Genomic DNA, 23,963 nt, shown 5'->3' with positions numbered 1-23,963 from the left:
GTCTGCCTGCAATGCAGGAGACCTGGGTTCGATCCCTGGATCAGGAAGATCCCCTGGAGAAGGAAATGGCAACCTGCTCCAGTATTCTTGCCTGGAGAGTCCCATGGACAGAGAAGCCTGGTAGTCTACAGTCCATGGGGTCACAAACAGTCGGACACGACTGAGTGACTTCACTTCACGTCCCCTATGATTAAAAAGACATCTTTTTTTTTTCTTTTGGTGTTATTTCTAGAAGGTCTTGTAGGTCTTCATAGAACCATTCAACCTCATCTTCTTCAGCATTAGTGGTTGGGGCATAGACTTGGATTACTGTGATATTGAATGGTTTGCCTTGGAAACAAACCAAGATCATCCTGTTGTTTCTGAGATTGCACCCAAGTACTGCATTATGGACTCTTGTTAACTATGAGGGCTATTCCATTTCTTTAAGGGATTCTTGGCCACAGTAATAGATACAATTATCTACTAATATCTATATAATTATCTACTACTGTGGGTAAGAATCCCTTAAAGAAATGGTCATCTGAATTAAATTCACCCTTTCCTGTCTTATTTTAGTTCACTGATTCCTAAAGTGTTGATGTTCACTCTTGCCATCTCCTGTTTGACCACTTTCAATTTGCCTTGATTCATGGACATATCATTTCAGGTTCCTATGCAATATTCTTCTTTACAGCATTGGACTTTACTTTCACCACTAGACACATCTGGGCATCATTTCTGCTTTGGCTCAGCCTCTTCATTCCTTCTGGAGCTATTTCTCTGCTCTTCTCTAGTAGCATAACCTACTGACCTGGGGAGGTTCATATTTCAGTGTCATATCTTTTTGCCTTTTCATACAGTTCATGGCATTCTCAAGGCAAGAATGCTAAAGCGGTTTTCCATTCCCTTCTCCAGTGAACCGCATTTTGTTAGAACTCTCCACCATGACCCGTCTGTCTTGGGTGGCCCTACACAGGATGGCTCATAGCCTTACACAAGCCTGTGATCCATGTGATCATTTGGGTTAGTTTTCTGTAAATGTGGTTTTCATTCTGTCTGCCCTCTGATTGATGAGGATAAGAGGCTTGTGCAAGCTTCCAGACGGGAGGGACTGGCTGTGGGGAAAACTGGGTCTTACTCTGGAGGGCAGAACCATGCTCAGTAAATCTTTAATCCAATAAAGCTTTTAGCTGCTAGTTGCAATTTTAGTGTTCTTGCAGGAGAAGATGAGGGCACATCCTTCTACTCCACCATCTTGCTGGTAGTATGGAGCTCCCTAAAACCATTTTTAACATTGGTTGAAACTTCTAGATGTATGTTCTGTTTGATTCTCTGTAAATATTATTGTGATCATGCCTGAAAAACAAATTCTCTCACATTAACTGTGTTGATGAACTTGTGCTCACAGTGTAAGAACGTGGGACTTACCCAAGGTCAACAAATTCATCAAGACAGCCTGCTGTGCCCGCCCCGCTGGCCCTTTCACTATGTGTTATCACTGTCACTTCTGCTTCTTCAGTTGGTTATTGGAGTGTCCTGGTTCTCATAACCTGCTTCAGCTTTTCTGTTGTTATTTTCATTCTTTTTCAATTGGTTCTCATAACTGTTATCCTTATTTCCTTCATGATTTTGACATGAGATTTGTTCTCATTTGGCTATAGTAAGACAACTTTTGTCTCTGAGATCTTTTTGTGTGTGTGATTTGCAGTTTTGGCTTCTTTTTTTCTTGGTTACTGTTTGACTGGGTTACTCCCTGTGTCATTATTTGAATTTTAGTATGATCAATAATACTGAGAAAGGTACAAACTAATCTGATATTAAGGCCTCCATAAGAGCAATTCAAAATGCATTTTAAGTTGCCACTTTGTTCCACTGAGTGGCGGTCTCTGATGCACTGATATATGTGTGCGGGAGTTCTGCCATTGGAGCACTTACGTTTCCAGGCAGTTTGGTTGCATCTGCAGCCATCGTGTGTGTTGTTTCACCAGGAACCAGAAAACTCTGCTAAGGCAGATTAGGAAGAGGAACTAAGGCATGAAGGTCAGCTGGGATGCATGAAGCACTCAGCTTCAATTGGCCACTTCACCATGTCAGTTTTCTGCCTGATTGACACAGAGACTTGAGTAAGTTGTATTTCATGAATGTCCAGTCCAACAGAAGATGTTTGGTATGTTTACTACTGCACATGCTGTGTTATTAACTCTATTCCTGACAGGATAGAGCTTCCATCTTGACCTGTGTAGTGAAAACTCAACTCTCACTTACAGACTAGCTTGTGTCGTACATACAGGGCCTGAGTATTCCTGGCAGCATTGCTGTACCCAGATGGCTAGCAATTACTTACCTGTTTACAAAAGAATGTATACAATGTAAATAAGAATACATCCTCAGCTGAATCCCCAGTGGCCCTGGAGGAGAATGAAGGAGACACAGGGAAAGATATCAAATGAAGTTAAGAGTTTATCTTAACCTATTGCTGTTAAAATACTCGTGTTGCAAACATCACAGATCGTAATGATGGGAATGCACCACTCTGGCCCTGGGTGCAGCTTTGTCTCAGCTTTGTGCCAAAACACAAGGCCAATGACAGTAGAGACTAACTGCTTTGGTGCCTCTTGTCACTCCAAGGCCCTGACAGTGCTTGGTTCACAGCAGCGCTCAACAAATACCCTGTGACTGTTACCTGGAGTGAATATGGGTATGTTTTGTACTGAAGAATGCTGGTGTTCAGCTGCGTGTTCCAATGTTCAGGCTCTCTTGCCCCGCGTCTTGTAAATAATGGCTATGAGCAGCTGAGATCATCTGTGGCACTGCACACGCACGTCAGGGGGTGCTCACTAGGCCACGAGCTGCTTTGTGTTGCAGGGACATATGAGCTTCACTTAGAAAGCAGCAGCATTTTCCTGCTGCCTCTCGGCTGTGTCTGTTGCATCAGCCGCAAGAGGAGAGAATAGAGCATGGACACTCTTACTGCCGCCGCGTCAGCCAGGAGAGAGTAAACCTGTCTGCAGTTCCTACGGTTCCTCGAGTCTTCTTCCTGCCTCTTAGCTAGCGCCTTGCCTACCCTAGGTTCAGCAAATAGTGCAAACTGGACGATCGGCAATATAATCGGTGTAGTGGGCAGGACACCCAGCAGGTAGGGGAGCCTGAGGCTCCACTGGATGGAGGAAGCCAGTGGCCACCGTATAGCATGTGGTACCATGCGGCTGCGATTCTCTCAGTGTGGGCTCTGGTGGAAGACTAGGAGGTGGTGGACGGCACACTGGACATCATTGGAAAGGCGTTACAGGTGCTGAGTTCCCGTTTGCCAAACAAGGCTGTGCAGACTGCCTGGCACTGTGGGGTGGATTTTCCTGACGGCCCTGAAGGCGAATATAGACAGTGCTCTCAGTGATGCTGTGCTGGTGCGCCGTGTGCAGAGATGCTCGGAAGGACTGCTGCTGCTGCTGCTGCTGCTAAGTCTCTTCAGTTGGGCCAGACTCTGTGCGACCCCATAGATGGCAGCCCACCAGGCTCCCTGGTCCCTGGGAGTCTCCAGGCAAGAACACTGGAGTGGGCTGCCATTTCCCTCTCTAAAGAATGAAAGTGAAAAGTAAAAGGGAAGTCACTCAGTCGTGCCCAACCCTTCACGACCCCATGGACTGCAGCCCACCAGGCTCCTCCGTCCATGGGATTCTCCAGGCAAGAGTAATGGAGTGGGGTGCCATCGCCCTCTCCCAGAAGGACTAGAGCATCCTATATTGGTGTTAGAGCAAGAACCCCATGGCTCTGATGAATCCAGCATCTCTGACAGCAAGGCAGTAAGTGATGGTGATGATGAACGTTAATGAGGCAGTGAGGCCCATTCATGGTACAGCAGAAAGTGAAGCATGAGCACCTCGTGTGGCCTGGGGGAGGCATCCTCAAGGGGCCCCCAGGGTGACTGAGTTCATGACATTTCAACCATATGCTCAGGGGAAGTTGCTCGACTTGGGTAAGCAGTTTTGACAAGAGCCAGGGGAACCTTGGAGCTTGGCTTTTGTGACTCTGGGACACAGGGGTGGGCCCGGCACCTGTGGGGGGTTTTGCGGATCCTTACTGAGAGAAGTAGAGGGATGGCATGCAAGATGCCATTTTGAAAATGTAAAGACCCTGAAGGGGGCTTGAGCTGACATGAGCCCCATCTGGGTTATGCAGATACAAATATGGGCTGATTTGTGCAAAGGCATAGTGTAAAGGCTGTGTCCTGTAATATAGGTTTAGAAGAGTATACTGTAAAGGCTGTGTCCTGTGATGTAGGTTTAGTAGAACAGTGTACTGTAACAGCTGTGTTCTGTGATGTAGGTTTACTAGAACAATGTAGTGTAACGCCTGTGTCCTGTGGTGTAGGTTTAGTAGAACAATGTACTGTAATGGCTGTGTCCTATGATGTAGGTTTACTAGAACAGTGTACTGTAAACGCTATGTCCTGTCATGTAGGTTTAGTAGAACAGTGTGCTGTAACGGCTATGTCCTGTGATGTAGGTTTAGAACACTGTACTGTCAAGGCTGTGTCCTGTGATGTAGGTTTAGTAGAACAGTACACTGTCAAGGCTGTGTTCTAAGATGCGGTACTAATTCTCATTCTCTTGCAAATTTAGAACAGTGGAAAGATTTTGGAATCATGTGGATGGGCTGTGATTGCCACAAAGATCCCCTCCTTGAAGGGGTGGGCCCAGTGCCTGTGGGCGATTTTGCGGGTCCTTAATATAAAAACTCCACAGAGGCAGAGCTGTCCCTGTGGTGGCTTTCCTGCAATCTCACATAGACAGACAGTGGACTGGACTTGGCTGTGGAAGATAAGGGCACTGCACATGTGGTGGGTGCCTCTTCCAGCCCCGTGAGGGCAAGAACTGCAACATGAGTTCCAGGTGATACCTGGCGTTGGGTTTTGCTATGTCTTAGGGATGCAACTGTTTGTTGTTGTAGCTACTGCTGTTGCAAGATATAACTCCAAGGGTCAGTGTTACTCTACAAGGGAGTATCGCAGAAGATGGACTGTGCATTGAATGTGAGGCAAGAGACCCTGAGGGGGTTGAGTGTGGGGAGACAGCAAGTTGGCATGTTCAAGCTCTCTCACCCCATGTTTTGTAAATAATGACTGTGTAACCATTGAGATCATTTTTAGTGCTGCGCATGTGCGTCAGGAGGTGCTAACTTGGTCATGAGCTACTTTGTGTTGTAGGAATATATGAGCTTCACTTAGAAAGTGGTGGCACTTTACTGCTGTCTCACGGCTGTCTGTTGGATCAGCCATGAGAGGAGAGAATATAGTGTGTATACTTTTATGACTGCTGTATCAGCCAGGAGAGAATAAATCTGTCTACAGTTCTGTGGCTCCTTGAGTCTTCTTCCTGCCTCTTAGCTCGTGCCTTACCTACCCTGGATTCAATGAACAGTGTGTACAGTGAGATACAGTGAGACAACTGGCATCACCAGCAGAATCAGCAATACATCAGCCCTTCCAAAACTGCTGGGAAAAAAAAGTCTACTTGGTCAGGGTGTATACTGTTTCTAAGACCAACTTTATATGACCATGTCAAATCACACTTTTGAAAACTTAAACATCTATAGTGTTTTAAAGTGACACATTTGGGAAAATGGAATTGAAACATGTATAATATCACATATAAAATAAATCACCAGTCCAGGTTCGATGCATGATACTGGATGCTTGGGGCTGGTGCATTGAGATGACCCAGAGGGATGGTACGGGGAGGGAGGAGGGAGGGGGGTTCAGGATGGGGAACACATGTATACCTGTGGCGGATTCAGGCTGGTGTATGGCAAAACCAATACAATATTGTAAAGTAATTAAAATAAATAAATTTATTTAAAAAATAAAATAAAAAAATAAAGTGACACATTTCCCATACACTGATTTTCCAACATGATATTATTATTTAATCACTAAGTCGTGTCCAACTCTTTGCGGCCCCATATATTTGGGCTCAATTCTGAGTGTTTTAGCCATTGCGTGTATGCACAGACACAAATTGTCAAGTCTGTGGAATGTTATTATTGTAGCATCTTTTCAGTTCAGTTCAGTCACTCAGTCGTGTCCAACTCTTTGCGACCCCATGAACTGCAGCACGTCAGGCCTCCCTGTCCATCACCAGCTCCCGGAGTTCACTCAAACTCACATCCATGGAGTCGGTGATGCCATCCAGCCATCTCATCCTCTATCATCCCCTTCTCCTCCTGCCCCCAATCTCTCCCAGCATCAGAGTCTTTTCCAATGAGTCAACTCTTTGCATGAGGTGGCCAAAGTACTGGAGTTTCAGCTTTAGCATCATTTCTTCCAATGAACACCCAGGGCTGATCTCCTGTAGAATGGACTGGTTGGATCTCCTTGCAGTCCAAGGGATTCTCAAGAGTCTTCTCCAACACCACAGTTCAAAAGCATCAATTCTTTAGTACTCAGCTTTCTTCACAGTCCAACTCTCACATCCATACATGACTACTGGAAAAACCATAGCCTTGACTAGACGGACCTTTGTTGGCAAAGTAATGTCTCTGCTTTTGAATATGCTATCTAGGTTGGTCATAACTTTCCTTCCAAGGAGTAAACATCTTTTAATTTCATGGCTGCAGTCACCATCTGCAGTGATTTTGGAGCCCCCCAAAATAAAATCTGACACTATTTCCACTGTTTGCCCATCTATTTGCCATGAAGTGATGGGACCAGATGCCATGATCTTCGTTTTCTGAATGTTGAGCTTTAAGCCAACTTTCCCACTCTCCTCTTTCACTTTCATCAAGAGGCTTTTTAGTTCCTCTTCATTTTCTGCCATAAGGGTGGTGTCATCTGCATATCTGAGCATCTTTTGGGGATAGTTTAATTTCTGCTGGCTTAGTCCCCACCATGACTTGGATTTAGTTTTATTCCTGGGTTTTCTCACCTGTCTGTGTTTTGCTATAAACTTTGAAATCAATTTATCTAACTCCAGAAAAGAAAAACACATTTTGAGTTGTCTGTTCAAGAATCTAGGATATCTTGTCATATCTACTTTTTCTTTTTGTGTATGATGTTTTGGTTCCCCCCCCACCCCGCCCCCGCACTCCCCCCCACCCCAAGGAATATTTTAAGGATTTCCTCATATGAATTTTCACATTTTTTGTTAAGGTCATAGGTACCTTATCTCTTTCATTGTTATTATAATTGGTGTTTTTGTCTTTAATCACGTATCTTTTAACGGGAATATAGCCTGATTTTGTCATCTTCTATCTAATGACCTTACTGAACTTTCTTACTATTTGTGGTAGTTTCATAGTTTTCTCTTGGGTGTTCCAGATATCCTCTAAGTCTGCTTTTTAAAGAAATTCAGCTTTATATCATTTTAATTTTTATTTATTTTTTAAAAATGTATTTATTAATTTTTGGTGCATGGCATGTGAAATCTTTGTTTCCAACCAGAGATTGAATTCCCGCCCCCTGCATTGAAAGCACAGAGTCTTAACCACTGGACCACCAGGGAAATCCTTCTAAATTTTAAAATAGGAGATAGACTAAAAGGCCCTTTTCCATTTCCCTGGATGATTCTCTAGTGTGGCTGTGGTGGCCAATCTTCCAATATGGTATTAAGGAGCAAGGGATAAAGGAACCTTTCTGTGACCCTAACTTCAGCATAAAGGCACTCGTTCCCTCACTAAGGAAAGTGCTACTTTTAGGCTGATGTGTATATATACATATGCTGCTAAGTCACTTCAGTCGTGTCCGACTCTGTGGGACCCCATAGATGGCAGCCCACCAGGCTCCCCCGTCCCTGGGATTCTCCAGGCAGGAGTAGTGGAGTGGGGTGCCATTTCCTTCTCCAATGCATGAAAGTAAAAAGTGAAAGTGAAGTCGCTCAGTCGTGTCTGACCCTTAGCGACCCCATGGACTGCAGCCCACCAGGCTCCTCCATCCCTGGGATTTTCCAGGCAGGAGTACTGGAGTGGGGTGCCATTGCCTTCTCCAAATTTTCCAGGCAAGAATACTGGAGTAGGTTGCCATTTCCTACTCCAGGGGATCATCCTGACCCAGGGATTGAACACAGGTATCCTGCATTACAAGCAGGTTGTTTAGTGTCTGAGCCACCAGGGAAGTCCAGTAAGATACACACACACACACACATATATATATATCCAGTAAGATATACACATATATATATATCCAGTAAGAGATACACATATGTGTGTGCGTGTGTGTGTGTGAGTGTGTATATATGTATATCCCAGAGTTTAAACTCACGGCCATCGAGTCAGTGATGCCATCCAGCCATCTCATCCTCTGTCATCCCCTTCTCCTCCTGCCCCCAATCTCTCCCAGCATCAGAGTCTTTTCCAATGAGTCAACTCTTCACATGAGGTGGCCAAAGTACTGGAGTTTCAGCTTCAGCATCATTCCTTCCAAAGAAATCCCCGAGCTGATCTCCTTCAGAATGGACTGGTTGGATCTCCTTGCAGTCCAAGGGACTCTCAAGAGTCTTCTCCAACACCACTGTTCAAAAGCATCAATTCTTCGGCGCTCAGCTTTCTTCACAGTCCAACTCTCACATCCATACATGACTACTGGAAAAACCATAGCCTTGACTAGACGGACCTTTGTTGGCAAAGTAATGTCTCTCCTTTTGAATATGCTATCTAGGTTGGTCATAACTTTCCTTCCAAGAAGTAAGCGTCTTTTAATTTGATGGCTGCAGTCACCATCTGCAATGATTTTGGAGCCCCCCAAAATAAAATCTGACACTATTTCCACTGTTTGCCCATCTATTTGCCATGAAGTGATGGGACCAGATGCCATGATCTTCGTCTTCTGAATGTTGAGCTTAAAGCCAACTTTCCCACTCTCCTCTTTCACTTTCATCAAGAGGCTTTTTAGTTCCTCTTCACTTTCTGCCATAAGGGTGGTGTCATCTGCATATCTGAGGTTATTGATATTTCTCCCGGCAATCTTGATTCCAGCTTGTGTTTCTTCCAGTCCAGCAATTCTCATGATGTACTCTGCATATAAGTTAAATAAGCAGGTGACGATATACAGCCTTGACGTACTCCTTTTCCTTAGAAAAATGATAATATTGTGAATTATATCTGTGGGTTTTCTAATAATTATCTTTGCATTACTGGAATAATTCCTACATGATTATAATCCATTACTTAAAAAATAATGTTGAATTCTGTTAATATTTCCTCAGGACTTTTGGTAATTGATAGGTTGGATTGTCTGAGTTTTCTGTGTGTGGTTAGTTTTTGTCTTTACAACACTCTCCTTTGTCTGTGTCTGGAGCAGAATGGACAGCACTGGGACAGTCCTGTGGTTAAAGGCCTGATGTGATTCCCAAGGAGGCCATCTCAGCTAAGGACCTTCAGTAGGACAGAGGTTTTTTTGTCTTAAATTTCCCCATTTCTTCTTTGGAATTTGATCTCTAGCCTTCTGTCTCTGCTGGGATCAGTAAATTAGTTATTTCCTAAAAAGTGATACTTTTCACTTGACTTTATTTACATAAAGTTGTATAATATCTCTTAGGATTTCTTAAATGTTTTATGTTCAGTGGATATATCCTCGTCATTTCTTGTTTTGTGTATTTTTAGTCTCACATCATATCTTGATTAAATTCATGATGTCCTTTCCTACTTTTTGATTTTCTGTTAAAATTGGTATTTCTGAAATGTTAGTTTTAGTGTTTTCTGTTGTTTGGCTTTTGATTTCTGCTTTTACCTTTTTAAGCTTCCTTTGTGTACCTACTCTTAGCTCATGTTTTCTATTTTCCAAATTAGATGTTTAAGCATTTAATACTCTGATATTGATAGGTCTGTTTTTAAGATGATGGATTTTCCTCTGCCCCAGCTTTGGTCACACCCTGGATTCTGTATCCAGACACCAGTGCTTACATGGTTGTCCTTTCTAGACATGCTGTAGTTTGGTTTATCCTCTCACCCTTCTGCCCATCATTCTGACAAGGCAGGGTGATGAACATACTCTGCATGTGAAAGGGAGGCTGTACTCTGTGTAGAAAGATAAATGTAGGATTTCTGGGACACTTGCTTTGTAAATATTTAATATCTTCTCAAATCTCAGGTGCCTGGAGCACTCAACAAACGTACTTTGCCCTCCCATGAACCGCCACCCTTCTGTGATGAGACCAGCCTCTGCCTTCCTAGGTGTGGCCCTCATCAGTCTCCTCCCAGACCTTGCATGTGAGCTTGGCTGATGGCCCGCAGTTTGCTCAGGTGGGTGAGGGCTTGAGGGGCTGGAGCTGGGCAGGGATGGAGGCATGCAGCCGTGAGGAAGCTGGGTGACGGTTTTGGTCCTTAGAGCACTGACAGGACAGCCAATGAGGTCATAAGGACATTGATGATGGCCCCCAGAGTAGAGGAGAGGGCAGGGAGTGGCTGAAGAGGTAAAGGTGTGTTTTCTATGTGATGATGAATCCATTTTGAGAAAAAGGAAACTCGGGTAAAAACTGTCGGATACATAGGGTATGCGCAACCCTGCCCCCAGCTCACTATTCCAATTTGCACCCAGGTGCGGTCGAATTCACAGACAAGTGGGCCCCCAGAATCACCCTGGAAAAAAGAGGAATTTCTTGTGAACTGGGAGTTTGGGGCCTCCTGCATAAGGGTGGCCCAATGCCAACACTATGGGATGGACCCAGGGTCCCGCCACTCATGCAGCCCCACCTTGTCAATGGGAAGGCCCTGCTGCCGGCAAGCAGTGTTCACTACACTGTCCTGCAAGTAGAGGGTAGGTGCTGTGGGATGACAGTCAGCATGGCCCCTGGGAAAATGTGGAGCCCTGGGCTGCTCTGGCCAGCACCGGGGTTCACAGGGCCTGCCTGAGGCCTGCGTTGCATCTGCACATAAGCCACCTTGTGGTCTCCCACTCAGCCCATGGCTATATGGAGATGTGCTTCTGAGCCCCATAGGAACAAGGCTGTCGGGGACCACTGAGCCACCCAGTAGAAGTGCTCCTGGCTTAAAGCATATACAACATCTGAAATCCCTGGGTTTAGCCTCCAGTCCCACAGTGGGTCACACCTCACATGCAGTCTTCATGTCCCTGACGTTTCCAGCACACAGCATGTCTGGCAGAATGTCCGTTTGTCCGTAGAGCAGTCGGCACAGTTGCCATGGGACCAGAGGCAGCCGTACCTCCTGCAGCTTGTTTGAAGTTTCTCCTGTCAAAAGCATTGCAGGCCCAGTGAACGGTCTTCTCACTCCTTTTCCCCAGAGCACACACTGGAGCTCCCTCAAGGCTTAGTGGCTCACACCAGGGCTCCTTCTCTTGCTCCCATCCTCCATATGGCTCCCTTCTCAGCAATGGAGGCCCAGGCTTTTGTCAGTAAAATTTAAATATGTGCCACATGACACTTCCTAAGAGAGATGTAAGAGCCAAGACTCGGTTCATCCCATTATATTCCCATTGTCACAGCTCAAGTGCAAACAGCTCCATCAGCTCCATCAGCTGAGAGTGAGTGGATGATAGATTGTGTGCAAGAAAGTAGCCTCCAAAAGTTTTGTGGGTTGTTATTCCATGTGTCCTTGTCTATGCCAATGGATATGGTAATTGGTCCTAGGAAACCTGTATTTGCTTGACCAATACCAAAGTGATCCTCTTCTTCCTAGAAAGAGGTTATTCTCACAGGTTAAAGACAGGTCTGAGTGGGTACTGGTGGTGGTGGGGGGGGTGTATTTAGGGATAGTGTAGTCTGTGGCAGAGGGGAATTAGTTTTAGAGTAAACAAATGTGTACCTCAAAGGAAGATGATGGGAAGCAGAATGTCAGCAGTGTTTGTGGTTTCTACTGAGTGCATTGGCAAGGCAGGATCAGGAGAGGCGCCATGGAAGAATTAGATGGTTAATAGAAGGAATAAAAAAACTCAAGGTTGGTGATGCTGGAGAAGCAATGTAGTAAAATGCAGTTGGAAAATACTTTTAACTACTAAGCCAGCTAAAAATCTATCTGAGGCCTTTCACTGTGCTCACACTGGGGTAACTGGGAGTGAACTTGCCTCTACCATAAGCTAGCAGTAAACATATTTACCTAGAAGGCAATTATTTCCCATTCAACATGAGGAGGGCATGGCTGTGGCCCCTGAGAAAAGAGAACAGATGAGGTGAGGTCTGTAAGGGCCTCATCTTCCTCCTTGGGGCACATTCCAGGCTGTGCCATGAAGAGAAGCACAGGCAGCTGGAATCTGCAAAGGTGGATGCCAGAATCAGGGTACTCCAGAGCGAAGGACCCCTGAGGGAGCACAGGAGGCCTTAGTGCCTGCAGTCTGCCGTTGGACCCTGAGCCGTGGGTACACAGTATACAATTCCACAGGAAGGGCAGAGTAGCCAGATGAGATTTCATAGTTCCCAGAGCTCACACAGGTCTAGAAGGCTGAGTTGTAACCAGCTAAGAGTGAAGAGCCTTGTGGAGCATCTGAGACATTGAATGAAGACAGTGTAGAGGTAGGAGAAAATATCCCTGTCACGTTTGCACAGATGCCAAGGCCCACATGGAACCAGGTGGACAGAGATCCAGAATGATGAGCTCTGAAAATGATTAGCACAGTACAAAGGAAGAGGCATAACACAAAGTGGAAGCGAGAAGTCAGCTAGCTATAATTTCCATGAGCTATTCAGTTGTGGGCCAGGGTGCCAGCTCAGAATGATGAGAAATCAGACAAGAGGAGGACTGCACTCACTGGTAGGTCTTTCTCCTAGGCCTTCACTAGCAGCTCATGCAATATACTTGGGGCAGAGCAAGGGACCACAGAGAGAACATCTCAGTGTAGGTGTTCAGAAGATTACCACCTACCACTGGGGACCTGAAAGAACACATTTTGCTTACCTCTCACATATGGAGCAGAAGCCTTCTACCGGTAGTGTGTGGCGGGAGGCACCACATACTCCTGTCCTCAGGGCCTCGTACGGGTGCACTATTCTGGAGGAAGAGTAGAACAGCCCCACATCCCGGGAAAATCTCAGATGCCAAGACCAACAGCAGAAGCCACAACCCAGTTCCAGTTCTCACTAGCCTGAATCAGACCTTCCCCATCCTAACGGTTTAGCAGCAGAAGAGGAATGCCTGTTTTGGGGTACAGAGACTTTTATCTTAAGTGTTCTTTTTTAATATCTGGCATTCAACCAAAAATGAAAAGACACACACACACACACACACACACACACACACACACACACACAGAGGTATGGAAATAAAACACTGGACCCACTGTCGAGATGTAACATTGAACAGAATCAGACCCAGAGATAATTGAAAGTATCTGAAAGGAACTTTACAGTAGCTATGATTAATACATTAAAGAAATTAAGAAGTAATCAAGCATGAAAAAATGAAGAATTTTAAAGTAGAGATATGGAAACTATTAAAAAACAGTCAATTGGGAATGCCAGAAATACACACTATCAAAAATTTTAAAATTTCTTCAACAGGTGTTTCAGCAGACTGGACACAAATGAGGAAAGAATCAGCAAATTGAAGATAGGTCAGTAGCTATTATCCATGCTGAAATACAAAAGAAAAAGAGTGGAGAATAAAGCAGAACCTTAAGAGATGCAGGAAAATAGCAGTGTAACATTTGTGGGATTAGTCCCAGAAGAAGAAAGTGTAGAGCATAAGAAATACGTGGAGATATGAAGGACAAGAATTTTCCAAGATTGAAGACTATAATAATCACAGGCTCAAGAATTTCAGAGCGCTCCACACCAGAATAAAACAAGCAAACATCATAGTCAGTGGAATTCCCTGAGGGCCCAGTGGCTGAGACTCCACACTTCCACTGCAGGGGGCATGGGTTCAATCCTTGGCTGGGAAACTAGGATCCCACTGGCCACGTAGTGCAGCAAAAGAAAAGGAAGGAAGGAGGAAAGATCATAGTCAAATGGCTGCGAAATGAAGCCACGGAAAATCCTAAGGCAGTGAGGGTGGGAAACATTTAACACAGAGGATCGAGGATAAGTGTTACAAGTGTTCCATTAAAAACTATGCAAGTCAGAAGACAATGAATCAGACTATTGCAAAACAAAATTAAACTAGAAAACTGTCTACCTAGAATTCTATATCTAGGGAAATTGTCTGTAAAAATGAAGGTAAAATAAAGACTTGTAGTCCAACAGACCTGTAGGTCTTATTCACTGCTGAAGACAGTGTAAAATTGTACACACACTGTGGAAAATCCTTTGCAGTTTCTCAAAACTACAGGAATAAGTAATTTCACTGTCATGTATGCACCCAAGAGCAATGAGAGCACACGTGCATAGAGACAGCTGTAAAAGAATGTTCTTAAGAGTTTTATTCACAGTACCCCAAAACTGAAGCAACACAAATGTCAGTCAACAGAAGGATAGACAAATAAACTTTGGTATTTATGTGATGAAAAGGCAAAAAGATATGACACTGAAAATGAACTCCCCAGGTCGATAAGGTGCCCAACATGCTACTGGAGAAGAGTGGACAAAGAGCTCCAGAAAGAATGAAGAGGCAGAGTCAAAGTGAGAACAGTGCCTAGTTGTGGATATGACTGGTGACGGAAGTAAAGTCTGATGCTGTAAAGAACAATACTGCATAGGAACCTGGAATGTTAGGTCCATGAATCAAGGTAAATTGGAAGTGGTAAAACAGGAGATGGCAAGAGTGAACACAGACATTTTTAGGAATCAGTGAACTAAAATGGACTGGAATATCTGTGGTGGATTCATGTTGATGTATGGCAAAACCAATACAATATTATAAAGTAATTAACCTCCAATTAAAGTAAATAAATTTATATTTTAAAAAATGGACTGGAATGAGTAAATTTAATTCAGATGACCATTATATCTATTACTGTGGGTAAGAATCCCTTAGAAGAAATGGAGTAGCCCTCATAATCAATAAAAGAGCCCAAAATGCAGTTCTTGGGTGCAGTCTCAAAAACGACAGAATGATCTCTGTTTGTCTCCAAGGCAACCCATTCAATATCACAGTAATCGAAGTCTATGCCCCAGCCACTAATGCCAAAGAAGTTGAACGGTTCTATGATGACCTATAAGAGCTTCTAGAACTAACACCAAAAAGGGTGAGATGGGGAGGGAGATAGGAGGGAGATTCAAAAGGGAGAGGATATATCTATACCTATGGCTGTGAGGTTTGACAGAAAACAACCAATTTCTGTAAAGCAATTAATCTTCAATAAAATAATAAATTTTTAAAAAGATATCCTTTTCATCATAGGGAACTAGAATGCAAAAGTAGGAAGTCAAGGTAAATTTGGAGTAACAGGCAAGTTTGGCCTTGGAGTACAAAATGAAGCAGAGCAAAGACTAACAGAGTATTGCCAAGAGAACATGCTGGTCACAGCAAAAACCCTTTTCCAACAACACAAGAGATAACTCTACACATGTATATCACCAGATGGTCAATACCAAAATCAGATCAATTACATCCTTTGCAGCCAAAGATGGAGAAGCTCTATACAGTCAGCAAAAACAAGACCAGGAGCTGACTGTGGCTCAGATCATGAACTCCTTATTGCAAATTTCAGACAAAATTGAAGAAAGTAGGGAAAACCACTAAGCCATTCAGGTATGACCTAAATCAAATGCTTTACAATTATACAGTGGAAATGACAAATAGATTCAAGGGATTAGATCTGATAGACAGAGTGCCTGAAGAACTATGGAAAGGGGTTTGTAACATTGTACAGGAGGTGGTGATCAAACCATCCCTAGGAAAAGAAATGCAAAAAAGCCAAAATGCTTGTCTGAGGAGGCCTTACAAATAGTTGAGAAAAGAAGAGAAGCTAAAGGCAAAGGAGAAAAGGAAAGATATACCCATTTGAATGCAGAGTTCCAAAGAATAGCAAGGAGAGATAAGAAAGCCTTCTCAGTGATCAGTGCAAAGAAATAGAGGAAAACAATAGAATGGGAAGACTAGAGCTCTCTTCAAGAAAATTAGAGATACCAAGATCCCCTGGAGAAGGAAATGGAAATCCACTCCAGTATTCTTGCCTGGAGAATCCCATGGACGGAGAAGCCTAGTAGGTTACAGTCCATGGGGTCGCAAAGAGTCGGACACGACTGAGCGATTTCACCTCACCTCACCTTAAGGGAACATTTCATGCAAAGATGGGCACAATAAAGGAGAGAAATGATATGGACCTAACAGAAGCAGAAGACATTAAGAAGAGGTGGCAAGAATACACAGAAGAACTATACAAAAAAAGATCTTCATGACCCAGATAACCATGATGGTGTGATCATTCACCTAGAGCCAGACATCCTGGAATGTGAAGTCAAGTGGGCCTTAGGAAGCATCACTATGAACAAAGCTAGTGGAGATAATGGAATTCCAGTTGAGCTATTTCAAGTCCTAAAAGATAATGCTGTGAAAGTGCTGCACTCAATATGCCAGCAAATTTGGAAAACTCAGCAGTGGCCAGAGGACTAGAAAAGGTCAGTTTTCATTCCAGTCCCAAAGAAAGGCAATGCCAAAGAATGCTCAAACTACTGCACAATTGCACTCATCTCACACACTAGTGAAGTAATGCTCAAAATTCTTGAAGCTAGGCTTCAACAGTATGTGAACTTCCAGATGTTCAAGCTGGTTTTAGAAAAGGCAGAGGAACTGGAGATCAAATTGCCAAGATTCACTGGATCATTGAAAAACAAGAGAATCCCAGAAAAACATCCGCTTCATTGACTATGCAAAAGCCTTTGACTGTGAATCACAACAAACTGTGGAAAATTCTGAAAGAGATGGGAATACCAGACCACCTTACCTGCCTCCTGAGGAATCTGTAAGCAGGTCAGGAAGCAACAGTTAGAACGAGACATGGAACAACGGACTGGTTTCAAATTGGGAAAGGAGTATGTCAAGGCTATATATTGTCATCCTGTTTATTTAACTTATATGCAGAGTACATCATGCAAAATGCCAGGCTGGATGAAACACAAGCTGAAATCAAGATTTCTGGGAGAGATAAAATTAACTTTAGATATTCAGGTGACACCACCCTCATGGCAGAAAGCAAAAAGGAGATAAAGAGCCTCTTCATGAAAGTGAAAGAAGAGAGTGAAAAAGTTGGCTTAAAACTCAACATTCAAAAAACTACGATCATGGCATCCAGTCCCATCACTTCATGGCAAATAGATGAGGAAACAATGGAAACAGTGACTGACTTTATTTTCTTGGGCTCCAAATTAAAAGATGCTTGCTCCTTGGAAGAAAAACTATGACAAACATAGACAGTATATTAAAAACAGGAACATTACTTTGCTGACAAAGGTCCGTCTAGTCAAAGCTATGGTTTTTCCAGTAGTCATGTATGGATGTAAGAGTTGGACTATAAATAAAGCTGAGCACTGAAGAATTGATGCTTTTGAGCTGTGATGTTGGAGAAGACTCTTGAGAATCCCTTGGACTACAAGGAGATCAAACCAGTCAATCCTAAAGGAAATCAAACCTGAATATTCATTGGAAGGACTGATGCTGAAGCTGAAGTTCCAATACTTTGGCCACCTGATGGGAAGAACTGACTCATTGGAAAAGACCCTGATGCTGGGAAAGATTAAAGGCAGGAGGAGAAGGGGATGGCAGAGGAAAAGATGGTTGGATGGTATCTCTGACACGAGTTTGAGCAAGCTCTGGGAGATAGTGAAGGACAAGAAGCCTGGCATACTGCAGTCCACAGGGTTGCAAATAGTTGGACATGAACTGAACTGAATATTCCTCAAAATAAAAAGGAACTGAAGATACAAGCAAAACATAAATAATTCTTACAGACTATATTAAGTAAAAGAGTATTCCATTTATATATAAAGTCCAAAAACATAAAACTAATGGGTAAATCACAGAAATCACAACAAAAGCTACTGTAGAAGAAAGAGCTTGGCTGCAAAGCAGTAAGAGAGCTTTTCGAGGTGATGAAATGTTAAATGTATTGATTTGAGTGTTTCAAGAATGTTTTATATAGAAACAGAAATAATTTTAGAAGTTAGAAAAATGATCAGAGAAGCTCTCTGAACAATATTCAGTGATGAGCTGAGTAAGTGGAAAACAGTGTGGTCTTATGAGCTGAGTGTCAGAGACACCTTTTTTGGGTAATGTTCAGGAATTTCCTGGTGTGGAATAGAAGAGGGAAATAACTAAGAAATATGCTCAAACTACCACACAATTGCACTCATCTCACACGCTAGTAAAATAATGCTCAAAATCCTTCAAGCCAGGCTGCAGCAATACGTGAACTGTGAACTTCCAGATGTTCAAGCTGATTTTAGAAAAGGCAGAGGAACCAGAGATCAAATTGCCAACATCTGCTGGATCATCAAAAAAGCAAGAAAGTTCAAGAAAAACATCTATTTCTGCTTTATTGACTATGCCAAAGCCTTTGACTGTGTGGATCACAATAAACTGTGGAAAATTCTGAAAGAGATGGGAATACCAGACCACCTGACCTGCCTCTTGAGAACCTATATGCAGGTCAGGAAGCAACAGTTAGAACTGGACATGGAACAACAGACTGGTTCCAAATAGGAAAAGGAGTACATCAAGGCTGTATATTGTCACCCTGCTTATTTAACTTATATGCAGAGTACATCATGAGAAACTCTGGACTGGAAGAAACACAAGCTGGAATCAAGATTGCTGGGAGAAATATCAATAACCTCAGATATGTAGATGACACCACCCTTATGGCAGAAAGTGAAGAGGAGCTAAAAAGCCTCTTGATGAAAGTGAAAGAGGAGAGTGGGAAAGTTGGCTTAAAGCTCAACATTCAGAAAACGAAGATCATGGCATCTGGTCCCATCACTTCATGGCAAATAGATGGGCAAACAGTAGAAACAGTGTCAGACTTTATTTTGGGGGGCTCCAAAATCACTGCAGATGGTGATTGCAGCCATGAAATTAAAAGACGCTTACTTCTTGGAAGGAAAGTTATGACCAACCTAGATAGCACATTAAAAAGCAGAGATATTACTTTGCCAACAAAGGTCCATCTAATCAAGGCTATGGTTTTTTCAGTAGTCATGTATGGATGTGAGAGTTGGACTGTGAAGAAAGCTGAGCACTGAAGAATTGATGCTTTTGTTGGAGAAGACTCTTGAGAGTCCCTTGGACTGCAAGGAGATCCAATCAGTCCATTCTAAAGGAGATCAGTCCTGGGTGTTCTTTGGAAGTGAAGTGAAGTGAAGTTGCTGAATCATGTCCGACTCTTTGTGACTCCGTGGACTGTAGCCCACCAGGCTCTTCTGTCCATGGGATTCTCCAGGCAAGAATACTAGAGTGGGTTGCCATTTCCTTCTCCAGGGGAATCTTCCCGACCCAGGGATTGAACCCAGGTTTCCCACATTGCAGGCAGACGCTTTAACCTCTGAGCCACCAAGGACAGATGCTAAAGCTGAAACTCCAGTACTTTGGCCACCTCATGTGAAGAGTTGACTCATTGGAAAAGACTCTGATGCTGGGAAGCATTGGGGGCAGGAGGAGAAGGGGACGACAGAGGATGAGATGGCTGGATGGCATCACTGACTCGATGGACATGAGTTTGGGTGAACTCCAGGAGTTGGTGATGGACAGGGAGGCCTGGCGTGCTGCGATTCACGGGGTCGCAAAGGGTCGGACACGACTGAGCGACTGAACTGAACTGAATGGAGCTGTGCTATGTTAAGTGTTTATCTGCTTAATGATAAACTATAAATGGAAGGGAAATGAATGGCACTAATGGATTCAATTTTCCATATTTTCCTGCATATGCACCCTTTGCTCTGTGTCTCTGCAGTCACTCCCATCAGGAGGTGTCATGTATATTCTCAGTCCTTGGATCTGGATTTTGCCACATGACATGCTTTGCCAATTGGATTCGAACACACTTGCTGCAAGCAGAGACTTCAGAAAACGTGTTTCTCCACCACTGCCTGTGAATGTTTCCTGGCCAGCCTGCTGGACAGTGAAAGATGCATGCATCAGAGTTCAGCACTGCAGCTCCATCTGTCACAGGTCAGCCCACAGAGGCAGTTATCAGACACACAGGCATCTCAGCCACAGCCAGCAGGACCACACAGCTCCAGACCTGCACTTGTGAAAGTGTTGCCAGTCTGGACCAAAAGGTAGCATGATGTTCAAAATGTCAATGACTCTGGGGCCCAGGAGAGACTGGTAAATTTGCTCAGTGTGGCATTTTTCAAGGCCCTTTTAAGAAGTAGCCAAGGTGGAGGATGTCCTCAGAGAACAGTGCCAAAGAATAGTGCCATGGAAATTCAAAATCTTGGCAGTTTTATTGTAGAAATCAGGGAGCTAATTCTAAAATTCATATGAAAGTGCAAAGGACTCAGCATTCCCATGATAATTTTGAAGATGTATAAGACCAGACTCATCATAAAGCTCTGGTAAGTAAGGCCTGTTGTACTGGAGATATCCAAGTGGCAGAAGACTAAGTCTGGAAGCAGGCCCCACACATGGTCACAAGATGTTTGACAAAGGGGCCAATATAGGTCAGTGGGGAAAGGAGATGATTCTTTACAAATGGTGGTAGAGCAAGGTGCAGAAGCAGAAGATATTAAGAGGTGGCAAGAATACACAGAAGAACTATACAAAAAAGATCTTAGTGACGCAAATAACCACAATGGTGTGATCATTGACCTAGAGCCAGACATCCTGGAGTGTGAAGTCAAGTGGGCCTTAGGAAGCATCACTAAGAACAAAGCTAGTAGAGATAAAGGAATTCCAGCTGAGCTATTTCAAATCCTAAAAGATGATGCTGTGAAAGTGCTGCACTCAATATGCCAGCAAATTTGGAAAACTCAGCATTGACCAGGCCACAGGACTGAAAGAGGTCAGTTTTCATTCCAATCCCAAAGAAAGGCAATGCCAAAGAATTTTGAAACTACCATGCAATTGCACTCATTTCACATGCTAACAAAGTAATGCTCAAAATTCTCCAAGCTAGGCTTCAGCAGTACATGAATTGAGAACTTTCAGATGTATAAGCTGGATTTAGAAAAGGAAGAGGAACCAGAGATCAAATTGCCAACATCTGCTGGATCATCAAAAAAGCAAGAGAGTCCAGAAAAACATCTACTTCTGCTTTACTGACTCTGCCAAAGCCTTTGAGTGTGTGGATCACAACAAACTGTGGAAAATTCTGAAAGAGATGGGAATACCAGACCACCTGACCTGCCTCCTGAGAAATCTGTATACAGCTCAGGAAGCAACAGTTGGAACTGGACATGGAACAACAGACTGGTTCCAAATTGGGAAAGGAGTATGTTGAGGCTGTATATTGTCATCCTGCTTATTTAACTTATATGCATAATACATCATGAGAAATACTGGGCTGGAAGAAACACAAGCTGGAATCAAGTTGCTGAGACAAATATCAATAACTTCATATATGCAGATGACACCACCCTTATGGAAGAAAGTGAAGAGGAACTGAAGAGCCTCTTGAAAGTGAAAGAAGATAGTGAAAAAGATGGCTTAAAACTCAGCATTCAAAAAACTAAGATCATGGCATCTGGTCCCATCACTTCATGGCAAATAGATGGGGAAACAATGGAAACAGTGACAGACTTTATTTTCTTGGGTTCCAAAATCACTGCAGATGATGACTGCAGTCATGAAATTTAAAAATGCATGCTCCACCAACAACACATTAAAAAGATCATACACCATGACCAAGTGGGCTTTATCCCAGGGATGCAAGGATTCTTCAATATCCGCAAATCAATCAATGTAATTCACCACATTAACAAATTGAAAAATAAAAACCATATGATTATCTCAATAGATGCAGAGAAGGCCTTTGACAAAATTCAACATCCATTTATGATAAAAACTCTCCAGAAAGCAGGAATAGAAGGAACATACCTCAACATAATAAAAGCTATATATGACAAACCCACAGCAAACATTATCCTCAATGGTGAAAAATTGAAAGCATTTCCCCTAAAGTCAGGAACAAGACAAGGGTGTCCACTTTCACCGCTACTATTCAACATAGTTCTGGAAGCTTTGGCCACAGCAATCAGAGCAGAAAAAGAAATAAAAGGAATCCAAATTGGAAAAGAAGAAGTAAAACTCTCACTGTTTGCAGATGACATGATCCTCTACATGGAAAACCCTAAAGACTCCACCAGAAAATTACTAGAGCTAATCAATGAATATAGTAAAGTTGCAGGATATAAAATCAACACACAGAAATCCCTTGCATTCCTATACACGAATAATGAGAAAGTAGAAAAAGAAATTAAGGAAACAATTCCATTCACCATTGCAACGAAAAGAATAAAATACTTAGGAATATATCTACCTAAAGAAACTAAAGACCTATATATAGAAAACTATAAAACACTGATGAAAGAAATCAAAGAGGACACTAATAGATGGAGAAATATACCATGTTCATGGATCGGAAGAATCAATATAGTGAAAATGAGTATACTACCCAAAGCAATTTACAAATTCAATGCAATCCCTGTCAAGCTACCAGCCACATTTTTCACAGAACTAGAACAAATAATTTCAAGATTTGTATGGAAATACAAAAAACCTCGAATAGCCAAAGCAATCTTGAGAAAGAAGAATGGAACTGGAGGAATCAACTTGCCTGACTTCAGGCTCTACTACAAAGCCACAGTCATCAAGACAGTATGGTACTGGCACAAAGACAGACATATAGATCAATGGAACAAAATAGAAAGCCCAGAGATAAATCCACACACATATGGACACCTTATCTTTGACAAAGGAGGCAAGAATATACAATGGAGTAAAGACAATCTCTTTAACAAGTGGTGCTGGGAAAACTGGTCAACCACTTGTAAAAGAATGAAACTAGATCACTTTCTAACACCGTACACAAAAATAAACTCAAAATGGATTAAAGATCTAAATGTAAGATCAGAAACTATAAAACTCCTAGAGGAGAACATAGGCAAAACACTCTCAGACATAAATCACAGCAGGATCCTCTATGATCCACCTCCCAGAATTCTGGAAATAAAAGCAAAAATAAACAAATGGGATCTAATTAAAATTAAAAGCTTCTGTACAACAAAGGAAAATATAAGCAAGGTGAAAAGAGAGCCTTCTGAATGGGAGAAAATAATAGCAAATGAAACAACTGACAAACAACTAATCTCAAAAATATACAAGCAACTTCTGCAGCTCAATTCCAGAAAAATAAACGACCCAATCAAAAAATGGGCCAAAGAACTAAATAGACATTTCTCCAAAGAAGACATACGGATGGCTAACAAACACATGAAAAGATGCTCAACATCACTCATTATCAGGGAAATGCAAATCAAAACCACAATGAGGTACCACTTCACACCAGTCAGAATGGCTGTGATCCAAAAATCTGCAAGCAATAAATGCTGGAGAGGGTGTGGAGAAAAGGGAACCCTCCTACAATGTTGGTGGGAATGCAAACTAGTACAGCCACTATGGAGAACAGTGTGGAGATTCCTTAAAAAATTGCAAATAGAACTACCTTATGACCCAGCAATCCCACTTCTGGGCATACACACCGAGGAAACCAGAATTGAAAGAGACGCATGTACCCCAATGTTCATCGCAGCACTGTTTATAATAGCCAGGACATGGAAACAACCTAGATGTCCATCAGCAGATGAATGGATAAGAAAGCTGTGGTACATATACACAATGGAGTATTACTCAGCCATTAAAAAGAATTCATTTGAATCAGTTCTGATGAGATGGATGAAACTGGAGCCAATTATACAGAGTGAAGTAAGCCAGAAAGAAAAACACCAATACAGTATACTAACACATATATATGGAATTTAGGAAGATGGCAATGACGACCCTGTATGCAAGACAGGAAAAAAGACACAGATGTGTATAATGGACTTTTGGACTCAGAGGGAGAGGGAGAGGGTGGGATGATTTGGGAGATGGGAATTCTAACATGTATACTGTCATGTAAGAATTGAATCGCCAGTCCATGTCTGACGTAGGGTGCAGCTTGCTTG

General features: G+C 42.8%; 1 protein-coding gene across 1 annotated transcript in view; it reads right to left on the bottom strand.

Moving 5' to 3' along the window:
- PRSS38 (protease, serine 38) overlaps positions 10,294-23,963 on the bottom strand; it is a 41,962-nt gene continuing 28,292 nt past the window's right edge. The window contains exons 4-5 of the mRNA XM_005682159.2: positions 11,020-11,159; positions 10,294-10,548 (exon numbers count right to left, since the gene is read on the bottom strand). Coding sequence (XP_005682216.2) covers positions 10,294-10,548; positions 11,020-11,159 — 395 coding nt within the window. The remainder of the gene's footprint in view (positions 10,549-11,019; positions 11,160-23,963) is intronic.

Source organism: Capra hircus, chromosome 7 (genome assembly GCF_001704415.2).
Source record: "Capra hircus breed San Clemente chromosome 7, ASM170441v1, whole genome shotgun sequence".
Classification (NCBI taxonomy): domain Eukaryota; kingdom Metazoa; phylum Chordata; class Mammalia; order Artiodactyla; family Bovidae; genus Capra; species Capra hircus.
This window is presented reverse-complemented; position numbering and strand designations above follow the sequence as displayed.